We start from the raw sequence: 17,728 nt of genomic DNA on the forward strand, positions 1-17,728 counted from the left end.
TGTAATTTTGCCTCTGTATACCACCACAATAGATTTGAAATGAAGCAATCAAGATGTGATTGAAGTGTAGACTTTCAGCTTTAATTCAAAGGGTTTAACACAAATATTGTATAAACCTTTACAGCCAGTTTTACGGAGTACCTCCATTTTCACAGGCTCAAAAGGACAAACTAACAATCATAAATATTAGGATTATTGTTAATACTTGGAGCATGCTCATTTGGGTTGAGGTCAGGTGACTGAGTCAGCCATTTAAGAACATTTTTTGCCTTAAGAAGCTCCTGGGTTGCTTTCGCGGTACGTTTTGGGTCATTGGGTCATTTTGGGTCACTGTAACAGCACACGACATGCTTCTGAATCGAGTGCGACTTACATCAAGCACAGCAAACAGGTGTGGATTTTAACCTGCGTTTTCAGACCACGATCAAGCCAGCCGTGGTAGAAACCATGCACTTATATACGGAAGTTTACGGTAACTAGCTTTGGATGGCTACGCTATGGATCCGCTTTGAATTCTGAACATTCTGTAAATGTTGAGCAGTAGTGTATTATGGATCGTTTCAGTATTATATTTTCAGTGTTCCCTCGGACCAAATGAAACGTGTTTGACACACACGCCGTAACACTTCCTTCTGATTAGCATAACTTTTTGGTACTATGTAAAAATGTTTTTTGGACTATTAAGTAAGTATCTATCTATATATATAGATATATACATATAGATATATATGTATATGCATGCCTTTATGCCTTTAATAGGCCAACATTAAGTGAAAAACATCGCCCAGTCTTTTTCCAGTCTTCACCTGTTCTTGACTGATAGAAGTGGAAGGTCTTGTTGTAGGCCCTCCACCTTAAATTGACATTTTGTGCGTTCTGAAATGCTTTTCTGCAGGAGTTGTTTTTTTAGCTGCTGTAGACTTCTTGCTAGCTCAAACCAGTCTGGCAGTTCTCTGACATTTCTGCTTGCAGAACTGCCGCTCCCTGGATGTTTTTTTTTTTTTTTTTTTTTCCCTTCACACCATTCTGTGTAAACTCTAGAGACTGTTTTGTGTGAAATCTCAGGAGATCAGCAGTTTCTGAAACAATCAAACCAGCCTGTCTGGCACCAACATGTATGCCACATGTAATTTGATGTAAACATTAATTGAAACTCTTGACCTGTATCTGCATGATTTTATGTATTGCACTGCTGCCGCATGATTGGCTGATTGGATAATTGCAGTAGTGAATTGCATTAAAGTGGCCAGTGAATGTACACTATATGGGCAAAAGTTTGCAGACACCCAAGTATCACACCCATACGTGCTTCTAATCCAAAGTGTTGCCACAAAGTTGGAAGCTCAATATCGTATGAATGTCTTAGTATGCTGTAGCATTACAATTTCCCTTCACTGGAACCCACAGACTCAAACCTGTTCCAGCATGACAATAACCCTGTGCACAAAGTGAGCTCCATGAAAACATAATAATTTTTGTCAGTTTGCCTCTGTATACCACCACAAAGGATTTGAAATGAAGCAATCAAGATGTGGTTGAAGTGTAGACTTTCAGCTTTAATTCAAGGGGTTTAACAAAAATATTGCTACCCTATGGCTGCTCTATGGATCCGCTTTGAATTCTGGACATTCTGGAAATGTTGAGCAGTAGTGTATTATGGGCTGGTTCAGTATTATATTTTCAATATTAACAATTTCTTTCAATTTTAGCCAATTAGTTAGGATTCCAGTCAACCAAAGCATGTGACTGGGCAGCACACTACTGCATTTACTTAATGAATTTATCATTTGTCCACCACTATAGATGAATACAGATGAACATTCTGTATTCATCAATAGTGGTGGATTCAGACTCTTTCTGTCTTCTTTAGTGTTCTTCATCATCGTTGTTTCTTTATAGCAGAGGGTCATAAGGAACACAGGAGCACTACTAGTGTAATACTGCACATGCCATGCAGGAAAGGATGTGGTTCATCATCCTAGATATTAATAGGATGGTGTGTGCAGGTGAGGCAATGCAACTCGCCTCTTGGACAAAAATGGCAATGACCAAGGCCTGCGGAGAAGGCGGGGGGATTGATGTGGTTATAAATTACTCCACGGCGCCACCTAGCCCAGCTTCTCTCTCCCACTTTGTCATCAGCAAAGGGTGATAAAGCAGGGGAAATGAGAGCCTCCTTTTTTAAAAAAAAATAATCTGTAAATAAATGAGTGGTCATTATTTAGGGCATGTGAACATTCAGTCATGTGAACAAGCACACATGCAAAGCGCATAAATTACTGACCTCTATTTACCCATGTCCTCTGTCGTGTTATGACATATGGCTTGGGGGAAAAAATCATATTCAAAAAGTTAGTAATATTCACTCAAGGGCACCTTATTGCAGACCTTGTAGGCTAATAAAACAGTGTTTGTCTTTATTCAGCCAAAATATTTTAGTAAGCAGTTTTATAATTGGCTGTTCAAGCTTGTTCTTAACCCGTAAAGTCAAAAGCCGCAGAATTATCGCGTCATCATCTTAAAAAATACTACTACTACTACTACTAATAAATAAATAAATAAAGAGGCAAACGAAAAACAGCCTGAAAACCAGAGTCCAGAAAATAGAGCTGTAAATAATCGGACGGGCAATGGGTTTTCCTTTAAATAAATACCGATCAGGTTTATGTTGAAAGACAATAGAAAACGTAGCCCAGATATGCAGTTTACAGTATTTATAGCTGTAATATCGAGGTGCCACCACCGTAATTTCATGCCCCAATGAGAATGGCAAGGTCAAAGCAAATGCTTCAGCTGAGCATGTGCTAATACGGTGACTCATAAACAGGCGCTGTGTGTATCAGGTGCACCAAATAATACAGTATAATGAAATACAGAATAGCTTTCCATTATTGTTCTTTTTTTTTATGGTGTCATCATTAGATGTAATATATGGCTTAAAAAAAGTCATCTCCCAGCGGGTCGATTTGAAATAAAAGGGTCCAGGAGGTCGTTGTATATGTTTTGGAAACTGTAATAAATTTTTTTTTTCTTTTCGCGTCCCTTCCCTTTTATATGTAAAACTCCCCCCTCACCTTGTTGTCTTTCTTTTCAGATTGGATCTCAAAGGCCTTTTTATTTGTCGTCCCATTTTCTTTGCAATAATGACATCACAGGCAAGCAAACTAGCTGACTGGGCTTAAAATCGACAAGAAAAAGCGAACGTGTTAATGAATTTGCCTGCATCTCATTTTGAGAACAAGAAGCCTTTTGTAGTTTCACACCAGGTGCTATTTAAGAATTCAAATGACGTGACAGATTTGCACGTATTTGTTTATTATGAAGTCTTTAGAAAGCAAATGGAGCCCCTACACATGCCAAGGTGAGTATAGAAACTTCTCAGGAGGGCCAGTTTCTTTCTGGCTGTCCTGCAGGAGGTGATTTGGATGGGGCGGTGGATGTGTGTGTGAGTATGTGTGTGGCGTGGGGGTGTCTTTCTGTCTCATTCAATAGTCTGCCACCGTGCAGTCTGCACCACTCAGATAAATGCTGAGTCCAGGGACACATTATTGCTTATTGGACAGCGCAGACTGACTGCACCAGCTCAGCACATGGCTGCGGCCACTTCCTGCCACTTGCACCGCCACGCAAGACAGGATGGCCAATATTTGCCTTAAATTATTCAACAATTTTCATGGCCATTTTAGTCCGTGAGACTGAACTACCCCAGCCTTCCGCCTCCCTCCCATGCCTCAGCCCATGTGTTCAGCGCATTTAAAAGAATCTCCCCGTGCCTTTGACCTTAACCTGGAGATTTCTGCATGAGTGATAAAAGTGAGTAAATGGTCATTTTAATGAAAATGGTGGAGGTATAAATTTCATTAACACTCCCTCTGACAGGGGAAATGAGTCTACAGCAATATGCACAGCTTTTTTCTTCATAAAATTAGGCCCAGAAACCAGATTTTGCTCTGTGTTTTATTACTTTGGGATGGCGAGTCTAGTGGGTGCACTTAAGTAAATGTTGTTCTCTTTTCGTACTCGAAGACTAAATGACTAAAAGCACTAAATTCTCTTTAGGTGTACATTTTCAGGCTGGTTTGAGTAGTTGTTATATATGTAGACCAAGTCACCATGACGTCATAACAATGTTTCGAGGATAACTCTGGGAACTCTCCACTGGGTTATCAGAATTATTTAATTAAAAATTTAATTAAAAACCTCGTGATTAAATACCAAAATGATCAGATGTGTGTACATCTAAATTTTCGTTAACGTCATTTTTGGTGTTGGCAAAACGTCATTTAGATAAATCGCTATTGCCAAGTTCACCATTAAAATTTTCTATACCATAGCACTGTTGAATTCTTCATTCTGATTGGTCAGATGGCGTTGATTACATTTTCTTTAACAGCCTGGACTGAATCACTTAATCTTGTCATTTCTATAGTAACAACTTACACTGAGACTTATACACTCTGCATAATCTGATTTTTAAAATGTGTATAATTTTGATATATTTGAATTCTTGAAGCTAACTGTGAGTAGACATTTACTTATTTATCTATCTATCTATCTATCTATCTATCTATCGCTATTTATTTATTTTATACATTTATTTATTTATTATTGTTTCATTAACTTAAAGGGGAAAAAAGAGTGGCTGGTGACGGACAACCATGTTTATAACTGCTCCATTATATAACATGACTGTTCTGGAAAAATAAATACAACTATAAACGGATAAATAGTACGTCATCCTTTAATTAATAAAAAAATGTTAACATTGAAAGTTTCTGTGGAATAAGAGGAGTAAATCACTTGGGAACACGCTGTTATTGGAAAATAATCAACTTCACACACCACGTTGTCGTTGATTTTTATTTTTTTTATTTTTTATTTATTTTTTTTTTTTTTATGACTGCACTTTACATTTAATAAACATGTAAATTGTCCACTCACTTTACAGTTGACATTAGATGTGTGTTTAGCATCGACTTAAAAAATACTGGATAATATTTATAACAGTAATGAATCTCTTGCTGTATCACTGTTTTCACCATCATAGCCAATGTTTTTGCTAAGTCTCTTAGGTTTGTTACTTATGTTCCTACTTCTACTGTTGAACGCATGCGAGTTACAAACACTGATTTGCTCCAGATTCATTTTTTTTCCTTTGCTTTCTGTTATCAGATTTTTTCCCCTGCAGCTCTCATTTGTATCATTTCGTCTCCAAGCACACAGTGTATGGCAGGGCCTCGGTTTTCATACCCAGCTGACAGTAGACAGGGCTGAACAGGCAGAGTCTCTGTTCTCTGCCAAGCTCTTAGCTCTTGCTGTACTGTTTAAACACATGTGCCACTGGCATTTGACACATTTATGATATATGTATTACAGCACAAAAAAAACAGCTCCCTGTCTGCTGTTTAACTGGCTCCATTTGGAGCAAAAGCTCAGCCTTTTGGTTCCCTGGCAGACAGAGTCGTATGAAAGTGTGTGGAGTAGAGTGGTGAAATGCCCAGGGGGACGTCTCCGGTAAGCAGCACAGAGATAGAGAGAGAGAGAGAGAGAGAGCGCTAAACACACAATGACAGATGACACTGCTGTGGACAAACAAAGGTCACAGAGGGAGTAGGTGTGGTGTTATACAGCACATGTATAAAACTGATTTGTTTAACTTCACATTTTGATAGAAGCTGTATTCTTTTAAAATCGTCAGCTTTAAATGGGCACAATTTGTTTTTATGTGCCAGTTGTGAAGGGAGCCTATAATGTTTTCACCACTTTTATGTGTTCATTAAATGTCCAAAGCTCAACTCCAGCTGTATGAATAGACACCCTCTAAAGGCCTGTTCTCTTTTTTTCACACGTTGGTGGATGCAGTTTTGGGTCTTTGTTTACTTCAAATTGTTTAATAAAGACAAGACGAAGACCAGTGGCTGCATGAGGTGTTGGAAATAAACCCCCAGTTTTTTCCACAAAAGGGAATGTTAAAATTAGATTTTTTTTCTCCCCCCTCCCCTGTCATTTTCCATCAGAGACCTCAATGCAATTTAATCATGACTAAAATCATTAAAAAAGATCTGAAGATTAGATTATATTGGCATTTGCAAAATTATGTAATACATTTACATTACAATGAAGGAATTAAAATAATGCATTTTATCTGTCTGGGGTTTCGAAGAGCTCCACCTGGGGAAATAAGGCAGCTGCAAATGGACGAGGTCTATCTCGCTGCCTGGACTGCCAGTAATGGAGAAGATCTGTGCTGTGCCAGTCAGAGCAGCTTTAACCCTCTAGAGCTGATTCCTGTGATTATTCCTCATAGTGTCAGTACAGTTAACCTAGTTTAAATCAAGGCTGGTGGTGGAAGTCAGGTTACATATAGTCATGATCATGGGAGTGTGTTTGTTCATTACAGTTACACCCTGTAACTCATGCTGCATTTGATTACTCTCTTCACCCAGGCTTGACCGATGAGGAGGTAGACTTGGCCATCCAGCGCTCTGGCAGTGTTGAGGAAGCACTGGCTCTGAGTCAATCAGGACCTCCTCACATCATCCACAGCCCACCTCTTGCTCCTGCACCCTACAGTGAGTGTTACAGTACCACTATTTGTCGTAGCTGGAAGTTAGCGAAGAGGAGATAAACTTTGTCCAGACTAGGGGTGTATATGTTTAGTGTTCCAAATATTCATATCTGTTTTTTTTCTTGTCTTTTTTTTATTATTATTTATTTAAATCCAAAATGGCCTAAACTGGAAAGTTTTAAAAAAAAAAAAAAAATTAAATGTGAACCCTACTACAGCTATGCCCCAGGAAACACTGGAAAACACTGGAAAAACCCCAGAGGTAGAAATGCCAGCACTTGTCTGCATGATCCGTGAATTCTGGCAATGACAGTTCCTCAACCTTAACTTCATCACTGGAGTTCATTATTGTTCTCAGCTGTACCTGCCTGCCATATTTTCTAACAAATTTAATTCGTTTTATTTCTCGAAACTATAAATAAACTAAAACTGGTAGCCTAATTTAAACTACCGCGACCCTGACCAGGCAATTAGTAACGATCAGTACACTTTCACCCCAGCTACAAAAAAAAAAAAAAGCAAAAAAAGCAAACAACAAATATTGTGTCTTCTATTTGTATCTGTATTTGTATCCGTTTAGAACACATTATCTGTTTCATCCAAGTACTATATACGTATTCGGTTACATCCTTATTCCAGATCTCCCAGGACTGTCTGCGCTCACAAGCTTATATTATAGATTACCGTCACTCAGAAACTTTATGGAGCTCCCTTGTATGAATGCTACAGCTTAGACTTCAGCATTTTCATGCTCAGTACTGTATAAGCCAGATCAAAGCTGCGTGAAACACTTTATCTTGTGAATGTCAGTCAGTGTCCAGGGGCTGGTTGCACTAACATGACCGATGCCTGATCAATTCGAATATAAGATTCTGGATATAAAATTACGACCACCGCACCAATTTTCAGTAAGACGGGGATGTACAGTTTTGCCTAGCCTGGAGTAGGTTTGAAGTCAAAAATCATAACCACTTCTAAAATGTCAGCTTTGAAATATTAGCCAGTTTACTGCAATGGTGTGTCTGGTCTAGGATGATTGTATGGAGGCCTGGGAAGACCCTTCACGTGGTGACAGCTTTCCTGAGCAGAAATATCTTTCTCTCTTGCGGGTATTACTAGTTATAGCACTTTAAAGTGTGGTTGGGGGGGGTCAAGGGTGAAAAGGGAGAAAATTTCATTTAAAGATTTTATTTTCCAACTGCAGCACAGGGGCATTACAGACATTTTGACAGCCAGTATCTGATTTCAAACTGAACTGATTAGGCTATTGTAGCTCATCCAACAACTTGATCAAATCATGGCACACAGATTAAGATTTCATGGCATTTTAGATAGGACAGACTGGCAGTTTTTAGCATTGTGGTTATGAAACTGGCTCCTTACACATCATGAGCTTTGCAGGAAGCCTAGGCAAGAATTAAAAGTAAAAATAAAATGAATGAAATAAATAAGCGGTGAAAGTATGTTATAGACAGAAAAAAAAGTTTTGCCCAAAAAACCCATTTTTTTTCTGGTTAGAAATTCAGTCACAGTGACATTTGACAGATTTTCCCAAAAACAGTCAACAAAAGTACTGATGAAAATGCTTGTTGATGTAATGTTTTTAAAAATTTCGTCAACAATGCAAAAACCAGACCAAAACATCTGTGCCTGGATGAAATTAAAACGCTTTGAATTTCAAACTATCTTTGATGAAATGAAAATACATTGTAAGGAAAATACTAACACATTAAAACTGTGTGGGTTCTTTGGGATTTGGTATGGCTTTGAGAAACAAAACAGGCTGGTTTGTTTGTACAGGTTGAAAAATAAAATGGTACAAATGGCACGGACGACTCAGACTGTTTGGGTGTGATCTGCGCTTTGATGCGGTCTGAGTAACCTCACAGGTCATCAAGTTTAGTTTCTCAAAAAAAACAAAAGAAAAACATTTTATGGTACAAATCAATAGTCACACATTCATTTATTCATTATGCATTCGATCGCACAGGTAAACACGTATGCTGTTTTGGTCAGAGTAAAATGGACTAAAATGAATTAATGACATGAGTAACGATTGACTGAAAATTAAAGGAAAGTCAAAAGACTTGTCTTACTGTGTGAAAATTAGCACTGGTTTTAAGACAGGACAGGGTTATTAGGCATGCTCCATGCGTTGGGTTTGTTATTTAAGCCAATACATCCTTCCTCTGCTTGTTTGAAAGGCCTTTCAATTATTTTTCCTTACATCTTTGACTGTATTCTATTCATTTATGGCATGTTATTTAGCATTTTGTTTGTTACTACAGTGTCAGTGTGGTTTTCTGTAGGTTATATTTCAATTCGTTTTCAAATTTTGATGTCAGAAAGGTTGCTTTTGTGTGTGTGTGTGTGTGTGTGTGTGTGTGTGTGTTTTTAATTGCCTGTCGAAAGAATGAGCAAGTAAGCCATGTAGGGACATGTGCAGCAGTTATGCCTAGCACGGGCTGCTTATTATAACATAGTAACAGCATGTTTTCCTCTAAGACTTGCTGTAAATTTAGTTGTCACCATGAATCCCATCGTTCTGTTCTAGGTTACCTCACGACAGTACATGACCTCCTATTTGCGTAGATCTGTAATTAATTCCCATACGCAGGAAGACGGCTTGGGCCGTGTGATACAATGCTCACTCCATCATGGCAATCTCTTACTTACGGCAATGGGTTTGGAAAGGCAAGGAAAAGGGCCTGCTCCAACCTGTATCTTTATTACCTCGCGGGGGTTACGAGCAGCGAGTCGACCACTGATTTACCAATGCAGAATGAAGTCCGCCTAATGCTTAACCTATATGACAATGATTCCAGATGTATTCCACCCTCATTTATTGCCACACTGTCCTTGACTCCCCAGCATCTCATGTTTTGTAATGAAAGCACCGCTGATGGGATGGCCATGCAGTTAGGCTCCAGGCCGCCTCTAACGGAGGGTTTTATATCAAAACGGCTATAAGAGAAGTGCATAATGAGGTGAGAGCAGGGAGTCTTGTGTGGGGGTCAGGCTGAAAAGAGGAGGACTACTTCTCTTTGATGTCCTTGTTATGGGGACGATGCACAGAGACCTGCATCCATCTCTGTCGGAGTAATGAATACTCTGATCCCTATTTTCAGCTGGCAGAAGGACAGTAGTGTCTCCCCTGAACCCAATAAATTTGAGAGGAGATTGGAAAAAAGCAGGGGGAATGGGGCTCAGGCGCACACCTTAAGTGACCAAATGAAAAGCAGCTGTGTGAGATGGAGGAAGAGAAAGTGCTCAGGAACAGAAGGAAGTCAGCATGGATTTTGGTTCAAGTACCTACATCCTCTAAGCGCTACTGGAATCCTATACACTAGGTGTTAACTATGAAACAGCCCAAACTGCTGTGTTACAGTTGTGTTTCTTGTTATTTTAGGAATGTGAGTCAGAGTAAAGGCTTTGACAGGAATGTTGTTGACGTGCCCACGGGCATCAAACATCACCTGAAAGCACCCTTAGACTAACCTGGGATGGGCGGTTAGGGTATTTTTTGCATGTCAAATCATACAAGATGCCATCAAAAGTTATCGTCATCTGCTCATTCATGCGTGGCCACCTGTTTTTCCATAGACATAGCCTTAAAAACAACGAAAAAAAAGAACCAGATTTGTCTGCAAGTCTATTAGAGGCCTTGTTTATTTGTATTCAGTGGAGTGGATTCAGACAAATTACAGCAACACACCTGTTCCCCAGGCTCAGTATGTTACAAAACGGAGCATTTTGTATCTGACATGTTGACCTGCCACAGCCAGACGTGCCTTAATTACTTTTCTCCTAGGTCTACGATTATTTGCATGATAATTTTTTTTTAACCTATTCACAGGACTTTGCCACATCACAAATAGCTGCTTTGTCATGGGTGGAAATGCCTGCTATTGGCTGAGGTCTGATCTTTGAACAAGTGCATACTTCATTTTGGTGTATTTCTCAGAAACTTCATTGAGTTTATAGCTTGATTGTTCATTTCCTCAAGTTGTAAAATGTGGGTCGTACGTGGAATTCCCACACTACAGCCTGAGTAATACTGTAGCTCTCTCTCTCCTGTGTGTTTTATTCTTTTTTGTGTTTAGAAACTGAGCAGAGAAGAAACTGATATTTTTATCAGTTCGATGTGTGTGCTTCTGAGAATGAGTGTGTGGGAGTCATTGATGTGGCAACAGTTTCCTCATAGTGCTCAGAACACACTTCACCATACGGCTACTGTACAGGGGTTAGAAGAAAAATGAAAACTCTTCCTGTGCTATTTTGTGTCATTTTCATTATGATGCATCTGTAGCTGCTCTACCGTTTAAGGTGGCCATCAGGAAAGGGTTTCCACTGTGCTTATTCACAAAGAGAATATCATTCTGTTTCACTCATACTGAGTAGTAGTAACCTTTTTGTCTTAGTCATGTAAGGAATAAAGCATGACAAGGTGGTGTATGGTGTGTTACCACAAAAAAGTTGAAGATCTTTTATAACAGCATGTCTTGACACTTTTATTCCTCTTCTACCACAGCAGTTACTTTTTTTTTCTTTTTTTAACAAAAGAATGACACATTGTATTTTTTACCCGTTTAATGTTGTGGAAGGGCAAAAATCCCCCTCTCTCTCACCAACCTCTCTTTTCTAAAATGAGACAATAAAATACAGCTTGTCATGTTACAGAGAAACTGCAAAGCCATCCGTTCTGAAGGCTTTCCCGTATCAGAAAACGTAACATTACAACTTCACCTCTGACTTGTTACAAAGTGGCTGATACTGGAGTCATCAATGCTAAATAAACATCTCCTTAAAGAGTATCAACACTCATGCACGTTTTTGAAACTCATTTATCTATAGCGTCTCTTTGAATGAGCTGTTAGTATAAAAACAATAACAGATTAGAACGAGCACATTAATATAAACCTGTGATTTATCTTGCAGCCAGAACTACTGTCTTTGCTGCATCACTTTGGTATACATACTTTTATCTAACAGCACCGTTGCTTTGAATTAGTTTCCTGTTATTTTGTAATGCATTTTTTTTTCTGTTTTGTTTTAGAAGTCCCCGGTGCAGCAGTGCTGGTGTGTGTATAATATCTGCAGCTCTTGTCAGTGTCTGCTGTGTTTGTGTGTCTCTGCAGGTCCCCCTGGTTACAGATGGAGAGACTATGGTGCCCTGGCCATCATCATGGCAGGAATGGCCTTTGGCTTCCATCACCTATACCGCGTAAGTTCCTGCCTGACCTGAAACACCCCCAGGGTTATGAAAAAAAAAGAGAAAAAAAAAATCATGTCCAGTCTATCTGCAGATTCTGGCTTTCTTTTCTATACATTTACTTCAAGAGGCAAGGATATCGGGCGAGGTTCCCGTTTGTGGGTAATTTTACCATGAGGCTCGACTTGGAGAGCGCGGTGCATGTACATCACCCTGTCTGCTTTGCGTCATGCGCATGAGCTCATCTCAAGCACTTTTTCTCTTCATTTTATTTTTCCTTTACGGAAAAACCCAGCGCCAGCGCACGTCCTTTGATTTGAACGCTAAGGGGAGACCCTGTTAGTCAGGACTCGTAATCCCACACTGGCCACAGGGGCATGTGGACTCCATTACTCCCTTTTATAGCTGGAGGAGCAGCAAGTCCGGGTCGTTGTGCACCGAGCAGCTCTAGGTTGGAGTACTCGCATGAAGTCATGTTCAGGTTGAGTGTATGCATGTTGCAGTGCACTGGCTGGCATTTGTGTGTGTGTGCGTGGGTGTGCACGCCTTCAAAACAGCCACTTCAGTTAGACCCCTCTGCTGCTGTCAGCACACACAGCTCTATAAAGCCTCTCATGGCTCTGCAGCTACACAACTGACATTATTAATAGTTTGGGAAGAATTGCCCAGAGAGCCATTTTTTCCACATGACACAGGAGATCTGTGTTTTTTCAGTCCAAATGTCATTTCTGTCTCAGTATTGTGGAATTTCTATGTTTCCACTGTACTTGTACTCATGATGCTGTTCTAATTTCACTGTACAGCCAACAAACACATTTAAACATTGTACACATAAGGAACAAAACATGACAGTGTGCTGCAACAATAGGAAAATAGTCACTGGCAAAGCAACTGCTACCACCTTGAGATGATTATTTTCCTATAACAGCATGCTCTGAAGAGTTCTGTTCGTATTATACTACAGCAAGTTGACAATGACATTTTTTTAACTAAATAATGATGTCATAGTTTCAGTGTTGTGTAACATCACAAAACAAGTTAGTTCTTGTTATTGCTTGCATTATAACAGCTATAAAACAGTAGTTCCTGCACCAGCTTCTCATTTTTTTTTTCTCTCTCCCTTCATGTTTCATAAGATTCAAGCAACGCAGCTTGTCATGTTACCGAGAAAACATAAAGCTCATAAAAGTCATCTGTCCTCAAGACTTGTAGCAGAAACGTTTGCTGACTGTTACAAAGTGCTGACACTGGAGACTCCTTCCATACATGTCCTTACAGAAAGCTATGTCATGTCAACAATATTTGTTATCCGCTTATTATTAGTGTTAGGATATGTGGTGCGTGTGCCATACAAGTCCCTGTAAAAGAGCTGTTACTATAGAAATGATAACTGATTAGAGCTCCTGTGATTTAGCCGTAACTACTGTCAGAGCTGCTGTTTCATGCTGAAGACGAATTAACATCTTCAATCAGAATTCAACAACACTGTGGTATAATTATTAATAATAACCGCAACATTTCCGCGGCACATTATGATGTCCATTTATGAAATATTTCATATCTGAGTACCTTACATTTTGTTTTCATATGTAAATATTTATTTTTGTAATCTCAATATTCTTTATCTAATTTCTTGTTTGTTAAGCTGAGACTGTTATCTAGCTTTGTAATTTTAATACATGTTTTGCATCTTGCATTGTTTTCTATTTCCACTACTGTCTTAGCTATCTGTCTGTGCATCTGTCTATCTATCTATCGATCAGTGGTCGAGCACAAATGTTTGCATACTCTTAGGACAATCAGAAAGACTACTCTAATTATAGCAACAACACCTGTATTGTGTGTGTCCCAGATGTTCCTTTTATTATCACCGATAACACAATTGTCAGATAGTGTAATTTAGGGTATCAAAAGTTCAAAAGCTTGGATTTCTCTTTTTTTTTTTTCTTTTTAATGTCATATAAATGTTATATAATATCTTTAACATTTATAACCACCCTGTCCCTTAGCCACAAGTCTGTTTGTATCCTCTTAACAGCTTTTAGATCTTTTAGATCTTTTCAAACTGAGAAGGTTGGGGTAAAACATCAAAAAAAAAAAAAAAAGTTGATTTTGTCTTATGTTTTAGGATTTTTTTTTTGTTGTGTTGCACAATACAGCCACATTTAATTTTTAACATTTAGATAGAAATCTGTTTTTGGATAAAATTGTAAAATAGAATAGACTTACAGTTTCTTTTTTCCATTCAGAAGGGATGCAAATTTTGCATCTGTATTTATGTAATTATTTCTGACAAAATTTGAATTAAGAATTTGTTTTAGAATGCAACATCTGAACATTGCATGTTGTTAAACATATACAGTATATAATTTGTTGTTTTAGATCCTCTTCTTCTTGTATTTTAGATCCCTTTCCTCTTTTCTCACCAGACTGTTTCTTCTCTCTTATATCAGTCTCTCTATTGTGCTGTGCGTGTGTGCATGTGTGTGCATGTGTGTGTGTGTGTGTGTGTGTGTGTGTGTGTGTGCTGACATGGTTAGGTGGTATTCCCTGGTGTGAGCGCTCACACTGCTGTCATATCACAGGAGCGGCGTGCCAGTGCCACCATATGCCCTGCGCTCGGCCCATCCTTTATTTATGCTATAGAGCATGGTGTAAACACCACTCGCAGCAGCCCTCTTATTAATTACCCCAGCGCTGACAGCCATTTAATCTTTTTCAACTTAAAAGTGTTTATTACTTTTGCCAGTGTCAACAACGCTCGGGCCGCTGTGAAAACCTGGCCGGACCAACTGTTCCTCTCCAGCAGACAAAAGGCCTGACGTGCTTGTAGCTCGCAACAGGACCTCCTGTTCCAACTCCTGTTAATCTAATACTATTGAGCACTGTTTGCTTGGAAAAAAGAACCTTACATATACAGTATGTCTTAAAAGAGTCAGAGAGCCCAGGGATGTGTTAGCCCTCCGACCCATTAGCTCATCCTCTGTGTATGAACGAGTTGTTGAACAAGGCTTAACTCTGACAGGCAATTGTGCTCACAAGGTGACATGTTGGAATGGAGCAGCCAGGCTGTGGGCAAAAAGGCTTAATGAAGTTGAACCCAAAGTCACGCCCCGTTGCTTAATTCTTGGCCTGCTTGTCAGCTATTGAGTCAAATTGTTGAGGATGAAGTGAGCAAACCACAAGATTTTCCAGAGGGAGAAGGAGAAGGAGGAGGTGAAAAAGACCTGGACTCTTTAAAACACAATGTAAAGTGTACTAATTACAATTTGTAATGCATAACATCAGGTAAACATGCTCCTTTACTTTATTTACATTTTTTACTCACTTCCTTTTTCCTGATATTTGTGTCCTTTTCCTGTGAGGCCCCATTTAGCCCAAATTGGCAGACGTACGTCCTATTCTGGGCGTGTGCGGTCGAGCATGCCCTCAAATGTTGGCGCTGTTTTCTCCCTTTCCTGCAAGGCATTCTAATAGCGTGTCATGTTTTTAATTGCAGAAATACATCCTTCCCCTCATTATGGGCAGCAAAGAGGACAAGAAGCATCTGCAGAGGATCGAGAGCAGCATCGTCGACATGAGTGGCACGCTGACACAGACAGGTGAAGATTAATATCTTCATCACTTCTTCCTCCTTAACATTTTCCTTCATTTATCTGTCGCCAAAATCTGCTCACATTTTACAAATGACGGTCCTGTCATTTCGCTTTAATTTGAAATTGCTTGTTTACTGTCAGCTCAGCCTCAATTAATTACGTTTCGCTGAAAAGCTCTTAACCTCGGAATATTAATGAGGGAAAGGGGAGTGACAGCGTTTCGCTTTTTTTCATGTTATAATTTTTTTCCCCTTTGTGACTGCGTGGCGAGAAAGTTCATTTTAATTTTCGTTGCGCTGGTGTGGCTTCTTGGCTGCAGCCCGAGCGGGACGGTGATTAAGTGTGCAGTGACAGGTGCGTCTTCTGCCTTGGACAGGTGAGGAATCTGAGGAGGGCTGTCAGAGAGGGATTCCTCCCCTCCTTTCACGTCTTGTGTGCTCTGCTCATCCCCCCATCCAACACTCATCCACTCCTTCACTGCCGTAATTAAACGAGCTGGCAACCATGAAAGCAGGATGCTTCCCAGAGAAACTTTAGTCTCGTTAGTGCTGCGTTCACTAGGCAACTCTGTCACTCTTCTACACATAGAGTAGGGATGTAACTGAGTATTAATACATAATTCAGAATGAACAGATTATGCGTTTAAATAAGATACAAATACAGATACAAATAGGAGGCAAACTTTTTCCCCTATTGTCAGTTGCTTGCTCCAGTAGCCTGACTTAAACATTGCTTTACAGTGCACAGTGCAGCATATCTCTACATTCCTGAGTTCTTCATCATTACTAAATGAAAATCGTCCCTGAAATTCATATAAGTGGTGCAAAAGTGTTTGCCCTATTGTCAGGAGATCGCGAGTTTGAATGCCGACAGTGCCACAGCCATTCGTGGCCAGGAGTCCAAAATGAGAGCAAAACTGGCTGTGCTTTCTAGGTGGAAGTGAGGGAATTCTCTTTTCCACCTGTCAATCACAGCAACACTAGCCAATCGAGGGCATCTCTGAGCTCATGTATACAGAAGGGGGCAGATAGCACTTTATTCAGAGAGTGTTACGCTGCGTTGTAGCAAGAGCAGCATTTGAAAAGATTCCAAGGTTGGCTTCCTTGGAGGATGCATCTGTTGGCCCCACCCTTCCTGCTTGCTAGCTGTCCTGTGATGACTTATTGTTTTAACTTGTGGGTGGGAATAGGAAAGACCAAATTAAGGAGGAAATGTGTGTGTGTGTTTGGGGGGTGGGGGGTTCGGCGGGGGTGGCGGACACACAAGCATTATAGGACCCCATTTTGACTCGCGGCAGCACTGTGTCCCAGCTTTGTAGTAGATTCTGATAGCGTGGCCAGCAAACTTTTCAGTAGTTCCCTGATTTAGGAAAGTCATCATTGTTTTGGAAGACATAATTTTTTTCGTTCAAAATAACTAATTCTTTTTCTGGCAGCTCAGTTTTTTCAGTGTTCCCAGGAGCATAGTGGTAGGATTTAATTGCATATTTAATTAATAAAAGAAAAATGGAGTGTTTGTGTATGTGTGTGCATGGATACAAGATGAGAGTAGAACTTTAAAATCGCTTGCTTTTTTGTTTTCTTTTTTATGCTGTCACATTTATTTGATTAATCTTTGTTTGCACTTTGGCCTTTTGACAAAACTGGCGTTACTTACTTTGCATAAGACCCTACTAGCGTTAACGGCAAGTTTGAATTTGTCCTGATTTCAGGCTTTTAGAACAGTGAAAACAAATTTGTGTCTGGCCACACATTTGTGTCTGGCACTGCTGTCGGTTGGAGGCCGTCTACTGCTGCTCTTGTTCTAAATGTCGTTTTTTTATGATCCCGAGGGGATCAAAATAAGCAAATCCAGTGCCGCAAAAGAGGATGTCACCAGTTACAAATGGTACATCAAGAATATTGGGCTGAACACACTGGCAGACAAGCTGGCTATTTTTCTTGTGAGGCTTCTGAGTCTAACATGTGTTTAGTGATTTTAATCTTTTCTGCACAGCACTGTTGTCGTGTGCTTTGGGAGTGCCTGAGGAGGCCTTGTGAATTGGGAGCCTTTGCGTGCAAGCTGAGTGTGGCTTTCTTAATCTGATTAACAAATGAGCCCTTTCATTGTCATTTTGGTTCATATATGCAAAGAAAAATCCTTCCTTCGTGTTATGGTACGTCCGTGTCGTCATTCCATTTGGTTTCACCTGCTTTAATTCCTGCTTTGTTTAGGGTCACGTTGGAGATTTTCGTGATAAGGGTGGCCTCGATGCAGAGCTGAATTTCCTCTCTAATTTTTCCAGAGTCTCTCTATCTCTCTCTCTGTCTCTCTGTCTGGCTCTGTGGCTCAGAATATTCCACCTTTCCTCAG

At 39.8% G+C, this 17,728-nt stretch overlaps 1 protein-coding gene across 4 annotated transcripts in view; it reads left to right on the top strand.

Annotated features, from left to right (window-relative positions):
- Positions 1-17,728, top strand: part of pex14 (peroxisomal biogenesis factor 14) — an 89,390-nt gene that overhangs the window by 42,030 nt on the left and 29,632 nt on the right. For all 4 annotated transcript variants that reach the window (XM_026921125.3, XM_053240586.1, XM_053240587.1 and 1 more), the window contains exons 4-6: positions 6,447-6,572; positions 11,707-11,792; positions 15,280-15,382. In XM_026921125.3, coding sequence (XP_026776926.3) covers positions 6,447-6,572; positions 11,707-11,792; positions 15,280-15,382 — 315 coding nt within the window. The remainder of the gene's footprint in view (positions 1-6,446; positions 6,573-11,706; positions 11,793-15,279; positions 15,383-17,728) is intronic.

Source organism: Pangasianodon hypophthalmus, chromosome 16, assembly GCF_027358585.1.
Source record: "Pangasianodon hypophthalmus isolate fPanHyp1 chromosome 16, fPanHyp1.pri, whole genome shotgun sequence".
Taxonomy (NCBI): Eukaryota; Metazoa; Chordata; class Actinopteri; order Siluriformes; family Pangasiidae; genus Pangasianodon; species Pangasianodon hypophthalmus.